Source organism: Panthera leo, chromosome A2 (assembly GCF_018350215.1).
Source record: "Panthera leo isolate Ple1 chromosome A2, P.leo_Ple1_pat1.1, whole genome shotgun sequence".
NCBI lineage: Eukaryota > Metazoa > Chordata > Mammalia > Carnivora > Felidae > Panthera > Panthera leo.
In genome coordinates this window covers 6978895-6992664 of record NC_056680.1, presented here as the reverse complement: position 1 = coordinate 6992664, position 13770 = coordinate 6978895, and the positions used below count along the sequence as shown (strand labels likewise).

Below are 13770 nucleotides of genomic sequence, written 5' to 3'. Positions count from 1 at the left end.
TGATACTCTGGACCCAGAAGTTTTTCTACATTTAGTGATATATTTTTATAGCTTATTTTGGAAGTGCACTCAATAAGCATTTGGAGAAACGTTCAACCTTGCTAATAGCCAAATAATTAATCCATCAGTGAGTATTCTGTTTGGACACATAATGTGATCAGAAACTCTGAGATCCTGGATTTATGCTCTATTAGGGCAAAGATTTTTTTCTGTGTTTTTTTTTTTCCTTCAGTGCTGTTTTCCAGACATCTCCTGCAGCCTAGCACACCAAAGGCGCTTAGTTAATAAGAACTAACAATGGTTATTGATAAAATGCACTACTTTTCATAATCCTCATGCAACTGTTCTGAACTGGTAGTAGCATAAATGGCCACAGGACTGGAAATCCAAGGTGAGGTGCAGTAATAGGAAAGTGAAAGGAGGGGACGCAGAGGGTAGAACTGAGGATAACAGAGGAGTCAACAGAAGAGGTTGAAGTACCTAGAAAAAGTACTCACAAGGCAGCTCTGGGCAACGTCACTTACTTATGGAGGACGGGTGAGAAGCATAACTCAGTGTGATTAGGAGGTAGGATTTCTTTAGCAGCCACCTGCTGCTACCACTGTCAGCTCAAAAACTCAACCTAGTGTTCCCATCACTGAACATAGAGTGTTATCCTGAGAACTTTTTGTAAAGCCCTCTTGATGTCCCTGTTCCGTAGGCTGTAGATGAAGGGATTCAGCATTGGGGTGACCACGGTGTACATCAATGAGGCAATCATGCCCCTCCAGGAAGATGCATCAGAACTGAGATACACACCAAGCCCTGTCCCATAGAACAAAGAAACCACAGACAAGTGAGATGCACAGGTGGAAAATGTCTTATACTTCCCATTAGCTGATGGGATTCTCAGGATTGAGGAGGCAATACGGCTATAGGAGAAAAGGATCCCTGAGAAGGGAACAATGCCAAGAAGGCCAGTCACAATGTATTGTAGGATGTGATTGACCAATGTGTCTGAGCAGGCAAGCATGAGGGCCTGAGTAAGTTCACAGTAAAAGTGTGGAATTACCCGGTTGGTGCAGAAGGACAGCCGCAACATTAAGAGACTCTGGATCAGGGAGTATGACAAGCTGATGAACCAGGACACAAGAACCAGGAGGCCACAGAGCCATGGGTTCATGATGACTGTGTAGTGCAAGGGGTGACAGATGGCTACAAACCGGTCATAGGCCATCACAGTGAGGAGAAAAGTGTCCATACATCCAAAAACCATGAAAAAATACATCTGGGCGATGCAGCCTGCATAGGTGATGGATTTGCTCTGTGTTTGGATGTTCACCAGCATCTTAGGGATGGTGGTGGAGATGAAGCAGATGTCAGCAAAGGACAAGTTGGAGAGGAAGAAGTACATGGGGGTGTGGAGGTGAGAGTCAGAGCTGACGGCCAGGATGATGAGCAGGTTCCCGAACACGGTGACCAGGTACATGGACAGGAAGAGCCCAAATAGAATGGGTTGATTCTCTGAGTCGTGGGAAAATCCCAGGAGTAAAAATTCTGAAACACTCGTTTGATTTCTTGGTTCCATGTTGCCAACACATCAGCTAGATGATTGAAGAAGGGAATGCACATGAAATAGACACTAGAAAAACTCTAGAGTCTACTTTTTTATTTCTTGAAATGAAGCATTGGGCATAAAGGCCTTAACATTACAGAATTTAGACATCCTATATTCTGTTTTATGTGCAACGTTTAATAATGTTGATCAATCCCTGTCCATCGGCCTTTGGGGCCCTCATTTATCCTCTTTATTTAGAATCACCAAATCTAAAAAGTTAAGAACAACTTTGGACATTAGCCATAACATGATCCAAACTCATTCTAACACAAATGAGCAACATGAGGTCTGGTGAACCGCAGTAACTTAATGTGGATTATCTGCCTTGTGTGGGACGCAAAAAAGGGTCAGATAACTATGTCTCAGAGGTGAGAAAATGTGAGGGTATCTCACGTGTCTGGACAGACTATTGCAGGATGAGTAGAATGTAGGTTTACTCCTCAAGAAGAAAAAAAGGAAGAAAAAGAAAATGTTTTCACAAAATGATAAATCACATGAACAGATTCTTAATGCTTAGTGTACCAGGGGCCATCAACATCCTGCAGGAACAGGGTCAGATGCTTCCTGGACATTTGTTGCTTGACAAAATGCTCTTCATCCAGATGGTATACGTTCAAGCAAAAAATGCATATTAACATTTGCACTATTTCAGTACCATTATATACTACAAAGGTCACAAATAGAATTTTAGTCATATCCTCTATGGTGCTCATGAAATACCCGAGGAAGCATAGAAACTGCTCCAGGATGTTGACACAGGAGCCCAAAAAAATGAGAGTCAGATGCGGCACTCACAATCAGGTGATGATTCAATGAGGCTGGGAAGAAGAGGAGCCCACCTACTCTCCTACTCTCTTTGTTTCTGGTCCTGAGGTCCTGTACCCAGATATAGAGGAAGGGGTCCTATAACCCAGGATGCTGAACAGCATAAAATCATAAAATGATCTTCAGTGTTGTATTTTGTCTCGTTAGAAGTATTTTTGCACAACTACTATTCTGTAATGCCCCTAACTACAAAGGGAAAAAGCCACCATTGACTGTCATCCCTGTCAGTCCTCTTAGGTATGAAAATCAAAGTAGCAGGGAAGGGGTGGCTGAAATAGGTGAAGGTGGTCAAAAGGTACTAACTTCCAGTTATAAAACAAATAAACCATGAGGTATAATGTGCAGTATGAATACAGTTAATAGTATTATATGGTATATTTGAGAGTTGCTAAGAAAATAGACCTTATAGGGGCACCTGGGTGGCTCAGTCGGATAAGTGTCTGACTTCAGCTCAGGTCATGATCTCGCAGTTTATGAGTTCCAGTCCTGTATCTGGCTCTGTACTGACAGCTCAGAGCCTGGAGCTTGCTTCAGATTCTCTGTCTCCCTCTCTCTCTGCTCCTCCCTCACTAGTGCACTGTTTCTCAAAAATAAATAAAAAATATTTAAAAAAGAAGAAAATAGATCATATAATTTCTCATCACCAGAAAAAAATTTTTGTAACTATGTGTGGTGGCAGATGTTAACTAGACCTATTGTGGTACTATGTCAAATATTATATGTGCAATGTGATGAATCATTATGTCATATACCTTAAGCTAATATAATATTACATACCAATTTTACCTAAAAAACGAACACAAAAACCCTAAAGCAAAGAGTGTCTCTGGAATGATAAAGATGGTCACGTTGTAGGCAAATTGTTTAAGTATGAATGAACGTCTTTGTTCTGACCCTTGGTAGGTGGGCAGTTTGCAATCACCTCTGGTGGCTTCTGGTCAGGTGAGAGGTATTCGAAACAGAAGGTCACGACTCATCTTTAAAGCATGATAGTTTGTAAAAATTTTCCTTGACTTTTAATAGATGTAGCTTGCTCCCTTGCATTCTGATCTGTTATGAGCAGAAGATCAGAGTACACAGGAAATGCCCACAATTCTGGATATTCCCTGGGTGCTGTGTGTCAACATCATCAACTGCATTAGAATTCAGTAAAGCCATTTCTTAGTGGGAGTGGATTATGATTCAAGCCGGTCATGAAATGATGAATTATCACATTCATCTTAAGAAAGAGTTTCTTGTAGATTAGAAACATTTTATCTTATGGCACAAAAACAGACACATAGACCAGTGGAATAGAACAGAGACTCCAGAATTGGACCCACAAAAGTATGGCCAACTAATCTTTGACAAAGCAGGAAAGACTATCCAGTAGAAAAAAGACAGCCTCTTTAACAAATGGTGCTGGGAGAACTGGACAGCAACATACAGAAGAATGAAACTAGAACACTTTCTTACACCATTCACAAAAATAAACTCCAAATGGGTAAAGGACCTGAATGTGAGACAGGAAACCATCATAACCCAAGAGGGGAAAGCAGGAAGAAACCACTCTGGCCTCAGCTGCAGCAATTTCTTACTTGACACATCTCCAAAGGCAAGGGAATTAAAAGCAAAAATGAACTCTTGGGACCTCATCAAGATAAAAAGCTTCTGCACTACAAAGGAAACAATCAACAAAACTAAAAGGCAACCAACGGAATGGGAAAAGATATTCGCAAATGACATATCAGACAAAGGGTTAGTATCCAAAATCTATAAAGAACTCACCAAACTCCACACCCAAAAAACAAATAATCCAGTGAAGAAATGGACAGAAGACATGAATAGGCACTTCTCTAAAGAAGACATCCAGATGGCCAACAGGCACATGAAAAGATGCTCAACGTCAGTCCTCATCAGGAAAATACAAATCAAAACCACACTGAGATATTATCTCATGCCAGTCAGAGTGGCTAAAATGAACAAATCAGGAGACTATAGATGCTGGTGAGGATGTGGAGAAACGGGAACCCTCTTGTACTGTGGGTGGGAATGCAAACTGGTGCAGCCACTCTGGAAAACAGTGTGGAGGTTCCTCAAAAATTTAAAAATAGATCTACCCTATTACCCAGAAATCGCACTGCTAGGAATTTACCCAAGGGAGATAGGAGTGCTGATGCATAGGGGCACTTGTATCCCAATGTTTATAGCAGCACTTTCAACAACAGCCAAACGATGGAAAGAGCCTAAATGTCCATCAACTGATGAATGGATAAAGAAATTGGGGTTTATATTCACACTGGAATACTACTTGGCAATGAGAAAGAATGAAATCTGGCCTTTTGTAGCAACAAAAGGATGGATGGAAATGGAGAGTGTTATGCTAAGTGAAATGAGTCATACGGAGAAAGATACCATATGTTTTCACTCTTATGTGGATGCTAAGAAACTTAACAGAAGACCATGGGGGAGGGGAAGGAAAAAAAAGTTAGAGAGGGAGGGAGCCAAATCATAAGAGACTCTTCAAAACTGAGAATAAACTGAAGGTTGATGGGGGGTGGGAGGGAGGGAAGGGTGGGTGATGGGCATTGAGGAGGGCACCTGTTGGGATGAGCACTGGGTGTTTGATGTAAACCAATTTGACAATAAATTTCATATTAAAAAAATAAAGATTTATGATCAGCAAAAAGAAAGAAAGAAAGGAAGAAACATTTTATCTTAGGACGAGAGCTTAGAAATTAGAGGTGAAAGATACAACCATTTGTCATTTATACTTTCCCCTTTATTCATGCACCAAATACATGTTGGTCTTCTGTTTCTATTCTGTTTCTAGGATCTAGTGTTAGTGGGCAATTTTGTGGAGCCAGGCAGGATGTAGAGAAGAATGGAACTAGGCTGTTAGTCACTGAAAAAGTCCTGGAAGCCATTCTGCAAGAAGGATTACTTTGGGACAGGCTAAGTGTTAGCTGTTGGGGGTACAAAGATTAATGGTGTGGTTTTGTCTTGAGGGAGCCTGCCTTTCAGGGGTAGTGGTGGATACAGAAACCAGTCATCGTAATACAGTGACTTAAAAGCTAAGGTAAATGCAGTCTTCAGAGTGAAGTCGAGAAAGGAACCACAAATACAGCCTGAAGTGATGCAGTCAAGGAAGGATTCCTGGAGGAACAGATCCGTGGGCAAGGAGTTGTCTAGGTTGATGACTGAGCATGGGCTTTTCTGGAAGAGAAGGCATCAAGGAAAAAGGCCCATAAGCAAAAAGCTGCATGGGACAGTGTGCTCTTAGCAATTTGTTGCAACACAAAATGGGACATGGAAATGGTGAAGAATGAGGTTGATGAGATGAGCGGGGGCCACATCTCTGGGAACCTTGAAAAAAAACAATGGATAAAAGGATAGGGGCTATGTAAGGACTGTGACTGAAGGAGTAACATGATCCATATCACGATTTTCCCTGGTGCCTGGAGTGAAAGATAGATTTAAGGCAGGCAAACTAGGGTCAAAGGGAATGGGATTGGGAATACTCACCTCATTAAAGTTGAAGGGACCACGTCACCAATTTTAGGGAAGAGGAACAAAGATGAAGAGGTGAATAAATTGTTCCCATGTCTTACTAATGATTCCGTGTTTCCTGATAAGGGTGAGACTTGACACCCAAGAGGAATCAAGTGAAACTATGAGGAAGGGATATGTGAAATCAGTGTCTTCCAGAATGTTTCCAGAGCCGAAGGGGAGGGTGTCAAGAGGGGACTGGACATTGGACCTTCCTGTGTGCTTTGCTCTTCCTCCCACATCCATCCTGCCCACGTCTTTATATACTGCAGCCCTAGATACCAGGGAACACAGACTCTTCACTCTTGAATATCTCTATGAGGACCACAGATGAAGGTGAAGAAGGAAGAGGAGGGACAGGTCCTTACGGAGAAACAGGGTATGTTCCCCAGCAAATGAAGGTGGTAAAGAAGGATTCAGAAAGGATTTATCTGGTCTGAATGAAGGTGAAGTCTCTGGAGTTTTGGGGCCAGGTGATGGAGTAAAGAATAAGAGAAGATCCATATTGCACAGTCAAAGACCTAATAATCTATCAGTACCTGGGGGCATCCATTTGTGCACTTCCGACTGGTAACTGTGCCATTACACGGTGTGGTCCTGGATAGTGCTGTGGTATCCAGGAGCAGACTGGGGGCTTAACTCTTCCTCCTCAACCCTATAATCTCCATCAACCATCCACCCAAATAACATGCAAGCAAAGTAAAAGCTCACTAACAATGGGGGGGTAGCCATTCATCCTCCCAAAAAACTGGCCCCTAGAGCTCCTCCTGCATGGATACCATGGAGGTGTCCCTCCCACAGGCTTAATAGTAGTCAATGCCCTTTCTACCCAACCACCTCTTTTCTCTATTTCCCACAACACTTACTGGGCTATGCATGCTTGGCAATGTGGGCTCACCACTGGGACCGACTCCCTGCATCTTGTTCTCTCATGGAGGGTAGGCAATGAAGAAACATTTGTTTCCCCAAAGAGAAGGGATACAGAGCCAGGCATGTAATGCAGGGTGTGTCTGATTTTTCCTGGCAAAGGCATGGGTATCTTGGGAGTGATACATGGGCCTTGGTGACTATAAGTTGATATGTTACAGGTTTGGTGGCCCTGGGGACTGAACCCCCTGTGAAGCTTGTTAGACAAATTGATCAATGGATTTTCCATTCCCTGATCAATTTGACTCCTAATAGGCAGGGACCACACAGGAAAGGGTCTCTGACCTGCCAATTCCTTATCCCTAGGAGAGTAATAGTGGGGCCAGCTGTGACACCTCTCTTCTGGGTCCCTTTTCACTGGGAAGAATTTTTCCAGTGTTTCTTAGATCTCCTCCTGAAGACAACTGACTTGTAGTATTCACATCAGGCAGATGGCTGAGTAATGAAGGATCCCAGGAGTCACTTGGGTAATGGTTCTCAAACTTCTGGCCTGTGCCAGGATGACCTTGAATATTTGTTTAACTAGATTTAGTTTTAAGTTATTTTATTTTTTAAGTTTATTTATTTATTCTGAGAGACACACAGAGAGAGAACAAGCAGAGAAGGGGCAGAGAGAAGGAGAGACAGAATCCCAAGTAGGCTCTACACTATTAGCACAGAGCCCATTGTGGGGCTTGAACTCACGAACTGCAAGATCATGACCTGAGCTGAGATCGAGAGTCAGACTCTTAACTGGCTGTGCCATCCAGGTGCCCCTTTTATTTCAATAGATTTCTGAGTTCTGTCTCCAAGTTTCTGTCTCAATATGTCTGGTTTTGGGCCTGATAATTTGGATTTTTCACAACCTCTAAATTTTGCTGGTCTCTAGGACACTATTTTGAGAATAGTTGCCCTAGGGGAGTTTCAAAATGTAAGCTTTATCAAAAGTATCACCTTGGGCTCTTGTTAATGTATAACTTTCCACCTTATTCCAGACATACATAGTCAATATCTCCAGGGGAAGAGGCTGAGAATGTACTTTGAAAAAAATTTACAACAATTTTACTTTACTTTATTTTTATTTATATTTTATTGTAGAGATAGATACAAATATATAGGTATAGATAGATATATATCTCCACAATATGTATATAATAACATTTTCCATTTTAAGAATTTTTAAGTGTGCAAGTCTGTGGCATTAAGAACATTCACAATGTTGTACAACCATCACCACTATCCATTTCCAGAACTTTATCATCATTTCCAATAGTACACTGTCCCCGTTAAACAAATTCCACATTCCCCCTCTCCCAACCATTGAAAACCCCTATTCTACTTTCTGTCTCTATGACTTTGCCCGTTCTAGGTACCTCATATAAGTGGACTCATAAAGTGCTTATCCTTTTGTGTCTGACTTATCTCACTTAGCATGTTTTCAAGATTCAACCATGTTGCAGCATGTATCAGAATTTCATTCCTTAAGGCTGAATAATATTTCATTGTATGTATATATCCAATTTTGTTTATCTATTCATCTGTTTTCATCCTTCGGCTATTGTGGTTAATGCTGGGATGAACTTCAGCAAGAATCTATTTGAGTTTCTGCCTTAAATTTTAGGGGGCATATACCTGGAATTGATGGATCTTGAGAATTTACTATTTTTTAAATGTATTTATTTATTTTGAAAGAGAGAGAGAGAGAGCACGAGTGGGGGAGGAACAGAGAGAGAGGGGGAGAGACAGAATCCCAAGTCGGATGTACACTGTCAGCATAAAGCCCAACGTGGGACTCGAACCCATGAACCACAAGATCATGACCTGAGCAGAAATCAAGAGCCTTAAGTGACTGAGCCACCCAGGTGTCTTGAGTTTTATTTCTTTTCTGCAGAATTCTATTTTATTTCTATTGGAAATTCTAACATTGCACCCAGACATTGGAATACACAGGATAAAAAAGATAAATGAAGCATAAGCTCCCCCCAGAAGTTAGAAGGGGATGGGATTCAAAGTTCAGGTGGATGTTTTTAAGAGGCACCCATTCATAAAATAATCATACAAACAATTATTTAATAACACTAGAGGTGAATGTGGTGGATGGCAGAGTGTCCATGAGAACATATATCTGGTGGAGACGATGTACCTGAGAAATAAGGGTTATGGGCAGGATTCAGCCAGGCAACAGCTTGTCTAACTCCTGACATTCACAACAGAATCTTCTCATTCTTCCCTTACAAGTAGTTGGTCTGTACCACCATCCCTGCAGACCCATGATCACCAGACCAGTACATTTCACCTCCAAGATAATAGTGCCTATGGGGTCCTCTGCAGGCCCTTCACCATCTTCCCAAGATATTTTCTCCTCCCTAACATGTTGCTTTTCTCTTATCCCATCTCTTTGAAAGCTAACACCATCAACTTCTGCATTCAGGGAATGTTTTTGCTCCAGTGTTCTCCATGGGGCTGATTTTGACCCTTCTGGAACAATTTCTGGTTATCCCAACACAGTGCTGGCATCTCGTGGCTGAAGGCCAGGGATGCTGTTAAACATCATGTGATATACAGAACAGTCCCCTGTGGCAAATAATCAGGCCAAAAATGTCAATATTATGGAGACTGAGAAACCCTGGTCTAGACAAGTGTTGAGAAGTAATATTAAAATTTTTATCTAAAAAAATCTCAACCATTCTCTTTATTATTTAGTGATATTGAAATGTTATGTAAAACAAATCTCGATTTTTCATTTTTGTCTTAGGCTGCTTGATGTTTTGCATTGTGGTTAGATTTAAATGACATAAGATGTACCATTTTGATTATCTTCAAGTGTACATTCTGTGCACTTGGCATCCATATCTCTCCAGAATGTTTTCATCCTCCCAAATTGAAACTCTGTCCCCATTGACACTAACCCTCTATCTCGTCCCTTCTTCCAGCCCCTGGAAACCACCATTTTACTTTCTGTCTCTGTGAGTTTGACTCCTCTTGGTACCTCATATGAGTAGAATCATATAAAATGTATCCATTCGCAACGTGTCCATTTTGAAATTGTCAACTTTCAAAACTTGAACTTCTGACGTCCACTTTTCTTCCAAATATGCTCCATCCACAGCCCTCCCTGTCTCAATGGATACACTTCTGTTCTTTCATTGTTCAGGCCCCAAACCCTGAAACCAATCTTGGCTCCTCTTTATCTCATCCCTGTATCCTGACTGACAACAAATCATCTTGGCTCTTCCTTCTAATCATAGTTCCAGGGAGCACTTCTCAACACTTACACTGTCACCTCCCTGCTCCTAGCTAACTATACATATTTCACTTGGTTTACTGCAGTCATCTCCAAGCAGACTTTCTCACACCTTGCAATCCACTCTCAACCAGGCAGCTGGAATGATCTGTGAAATCCTGTCATATAGTGTCCTTTGTCTGCCCCAAACCCTGCTATGACTCCTCACATTGAGTAGGGAAAGGGTTACGATAGGCATGGAGAGATAAGAGACCGTCAGGGAGGCAGGATGCAGCTACAAATGGGAGGCTGAAGAAGGAGCAGTGGCAGTGAAGTTCAGGGGGAAGAAAGAGGATAAGGTAAACTTGTTCCGGAACTGCCCAGGCTAGGCGGCATGCGTGGATTCTCACAAACTTTCTGATAAGGTCCCAATAAAAAGCCAGGGACAGAAATCCTCAGTGGCAACCCAATTGGGACGCCACACTTTCTCTCAGTAAATTCTATCACTTTGCTCTGTTGTCCACAAGATTCATTCTTCGACTCCGTGAGACAAGGACCAGCGTCTCTCCCACCCTCCTGTAACAACATCACTCAGAACAAATAAAGGTGAAAGTCCTTGAAAGGCAGGGAAAGCCTCAGCTAATCAGCCCTGGATACCTGTCCTTCTCTTGCACTATGGTTCCATCACTCCTTCAGCCACATCCTCCCCAGGCAACCTCCCACCTTAAGGGCTTTGTATTAACCTTTCCATCTGTTCGGGGCATGTTTCCACAAGATGTGCATTCACCTTCTTCACAATGTAACGTACTCAGTGAGGTTTATTAAGAACACGGTTTTTATTGTGACAACCCGTTCTCCCCATACACCTGTACCTGTTTATCCTTGTGGTAGTTGAGCCTAAAATATGACTGACACAGTAAAAAATCAGTAAACAAATAAATGTTCTAAAGGGGCTCCTAGTAACATTGTTTCCTGACCCCAGTTGATTGGCCCAAGGTGGAAAGAGAACATATTTGTGCGGATTAGAATTGTTTCCTGGGATTTTCTTTCTTTCTTTCTTTTTTCTTTCTTTCTTTCTTCCTTCCTTCCTTCCTTCCTTCCTTCCTTCCTTCCTTCCTTCCTTCCCTTTCTTTCTTTCTTTCTTTCTTTCTTTCTTTCTTTCTTTCTTTCTTTCTTTCTTTCTTTCTTTCTTTCTCTCTTTCTTTGCATCTGAGTAACCAAAGTAATTCCAGTTCTGAAAAATGCAGCTATGAGGTATGAGAGGTGAGAACTGCTGATCTCCATGTCTGTTTCCACTTGAAAGCAGCCAGTTTGAGAAAATAAAGCCGGTAGTCTGAAAGGAAATCCTCATGGTGTTTGAGCCCCAGTGTTTAGTTGTGCCAGTGCCCAGCTGATCCGTCTCTCAGCTATGTTCAGATGAATCAGAGAATTCTCTTCCGTAACTTGTGGCCCAACCACACCTGTCTAGTGCAGCCTTATCTTTACATGAGACAGGATCATGAGGTGATAATATCCACTGAAAATCAGCAAGGAGTGCTGTGACAGACCCTCCACCTTCCAGCTCAAGGCCTTATCAAGCAGTCATTGGCAAATTGTAACTCACACACATCTCCTGTGGTAAGCTGAATAATAGCCTCCCAAAGATGTCCATGTACTATTCTGCAGAAGCTGTGAATGTGCTACTTTAGATGGCAAAAGGCACTTTGGGAGTGTCATTTAGTTAAGGATCTTGAGATAGGAAATGGACTCTGAATTATCTGGGTCTGCACGATGTAATCCTCAAGGTCCTAGGAAGAGCAAGCAGGAGGGCTAGAGGGAGATTTCAAGATGTTGTACTTTGTACTTTGAAACTGGAAGTAGGATCCATGAGCCAACGAATGCAGGGGGGCTCTAGAATTTAGAAAGGCAAGGAAAAGGACTTTCTCAGGCACCTCCAAAAGGAAAGCAATCCTGCTGATACATTTGACTTTTGACCTCCAGAATGTAAAATAATAAATTGTATCATTTGAAACTACTAGACTTATGGCAACGCAAAACAGATTCAATAGGAAATTAATATACCTCTCTTCCAAAATTTGCCTATCTTATTGCCACTGGCTAGGTCAGGTACCCATTATCTCTCTCCTTGACTGTTTCAACTGTCTCCTAACTGATCCCTGTGGCTCCAATTCTCCCACTCAGAGTAATCCTAAGGTCCTCATATGATACCTTTGAATACAGCATGTTTTGGTTCTCAAATGATTACAAAATCTTTAGTATGTCAAGTTTGACTCTCAATGGTCTGTCTTCCATCTACATTTACAGGCTTATTACTTTCTTTTTTCTTTTTTAAAAATTATTTACTTATTTATTTTTGGAGAGAGACAACATAAGTGGTAGAGTGAAAGAGAGGGAATCTTTTTTTTCTTATGTTTGTAAGATAATTTTTTTTTAATTTACATCCAAGTTAGTATATAGTACAACAATTTCGGGAGTAGATTCCTTAATGCCCCTTACCCATTTAGCCAATCCCCCCTCCCACAACCTCTCCAGCAACCCTCTGTGTGTTCTCCATATTTAAGAGCTCTTATGTTTTGTCCCCCTCCCTGTTTTTATATTACTTTTGCTTCCCTTCCCTTATGTTCATCTGTTTTGTATCTTAAAGTCCTCATATGAGTGAAGTCATATATTTGTCTTTCTCTGACTAATTTCACTTAGCATAATACCCTCTAGTTCCATCCATGGAGTTGCAAATGGCAAGATTTCATTCTTTTTGATTGCCGAGTAATACTCCATTGTATATATATACCACGTCTTATCCATTCATCCATCGATGGACATTTGGGCTCTTTCCATACTTTGGTTATTGTTGATAGTGCTGGTATAAACATTGGGTTGCATGTGCCCCTTCAAAACAGCACTACTGTATCCGTTGGATAAATAGTGCAATTGCTGGGTCATAGGGTAGTTCTATTTTTAATTTTTTGAGGAACCTCCAGACTGTTTTCCAGAGTGGCTGCACCAGTTTGCCTTCCCACCAGTAGTGCAAAAAATACCCTCTTTCTCCGCATCCTCGCCAACCTCTGTTGTTGCCTGAGTTGTTAATGTTAGCCATTCTGACAGGTATGAGGTGGTATCTCATTTGTGGTTTTGATTTGTATTTCCCTGATGATGAGTGACGTTGAACATATTTTCATGTGTCTGTTAGCCATCTGGATGTCTTCTTTCAAAAAGTGTCTGTTCATGTCTTTTGCCCATTTATTCACTGGATTAGTTGTTTTTTGGGTGTTGAGTTTGATAAGTTCTTTATAGATTTTGGATACTAACCCTTTATCTGATATGTCGTTTGCAAATATCTTCTCCCGTTCCATCAGTTGCCTTTTAGTTTTGCTGATTGTTTCCTTCACTGTGCAGAAGCTTTTTATCTTGATGAGGTCCCAATAGTTCATTTTTGCTTTTGTTTCCTTTGCCTCTGGAAACATATTAAGAAGTTGCTGCAGCCAAGGTCAAAGAGGTTTTTACCTGCTTTCTCCTCTAGGATTTTGATGGCTTCCTGTCTTATGTTTAGGTCTTTCATCCATTTTGAGTTTATTTTTGTGTATGGTGCAAGAAAGTGGTCCAAGTTCATTTTTATGCATGTTGCTGTTCAGTTTTCCCAGTGCCACTTGCTGAAGAGACTGTCTTTATTCCATTGGATATTCTTTCCTGCTTT

The 13770-nt window shown here is 41.4% G+C and overlaps 1 protein-coding gene across 1 annotated transcript; it reads right to left on the bottom strand.

Annotated features, from left to right (window-relative positions):
- Positions 1–634: 634 nt before the first annotated feature.
- On the bottom strand, positions 635–1570 carry LOC122208256 (olfactory receptor 7C1-like). Its single transcript, XM_042919163.1, has one exon. It carries the CDS (start codon positions 1565–1567, stop codon positions 635–637), a length of 933 nt encoding a protein of 310 aa, XP_042775097.1. The 5' UTR covers positions 1568–1570.
- Positions 1571–13770: the final 12200 nt, after the last annotated feature.

Bases quoted from the DNA above. Each gene is read 5' to 3' on its own strand.
- LOC122208256 (XM_042919163.1), bottom strand. From the start codon at position 1,567: ATGGAACCAAGAAATCAAACGAGTGTTTCAGAATTTTTACTCCTGGGA.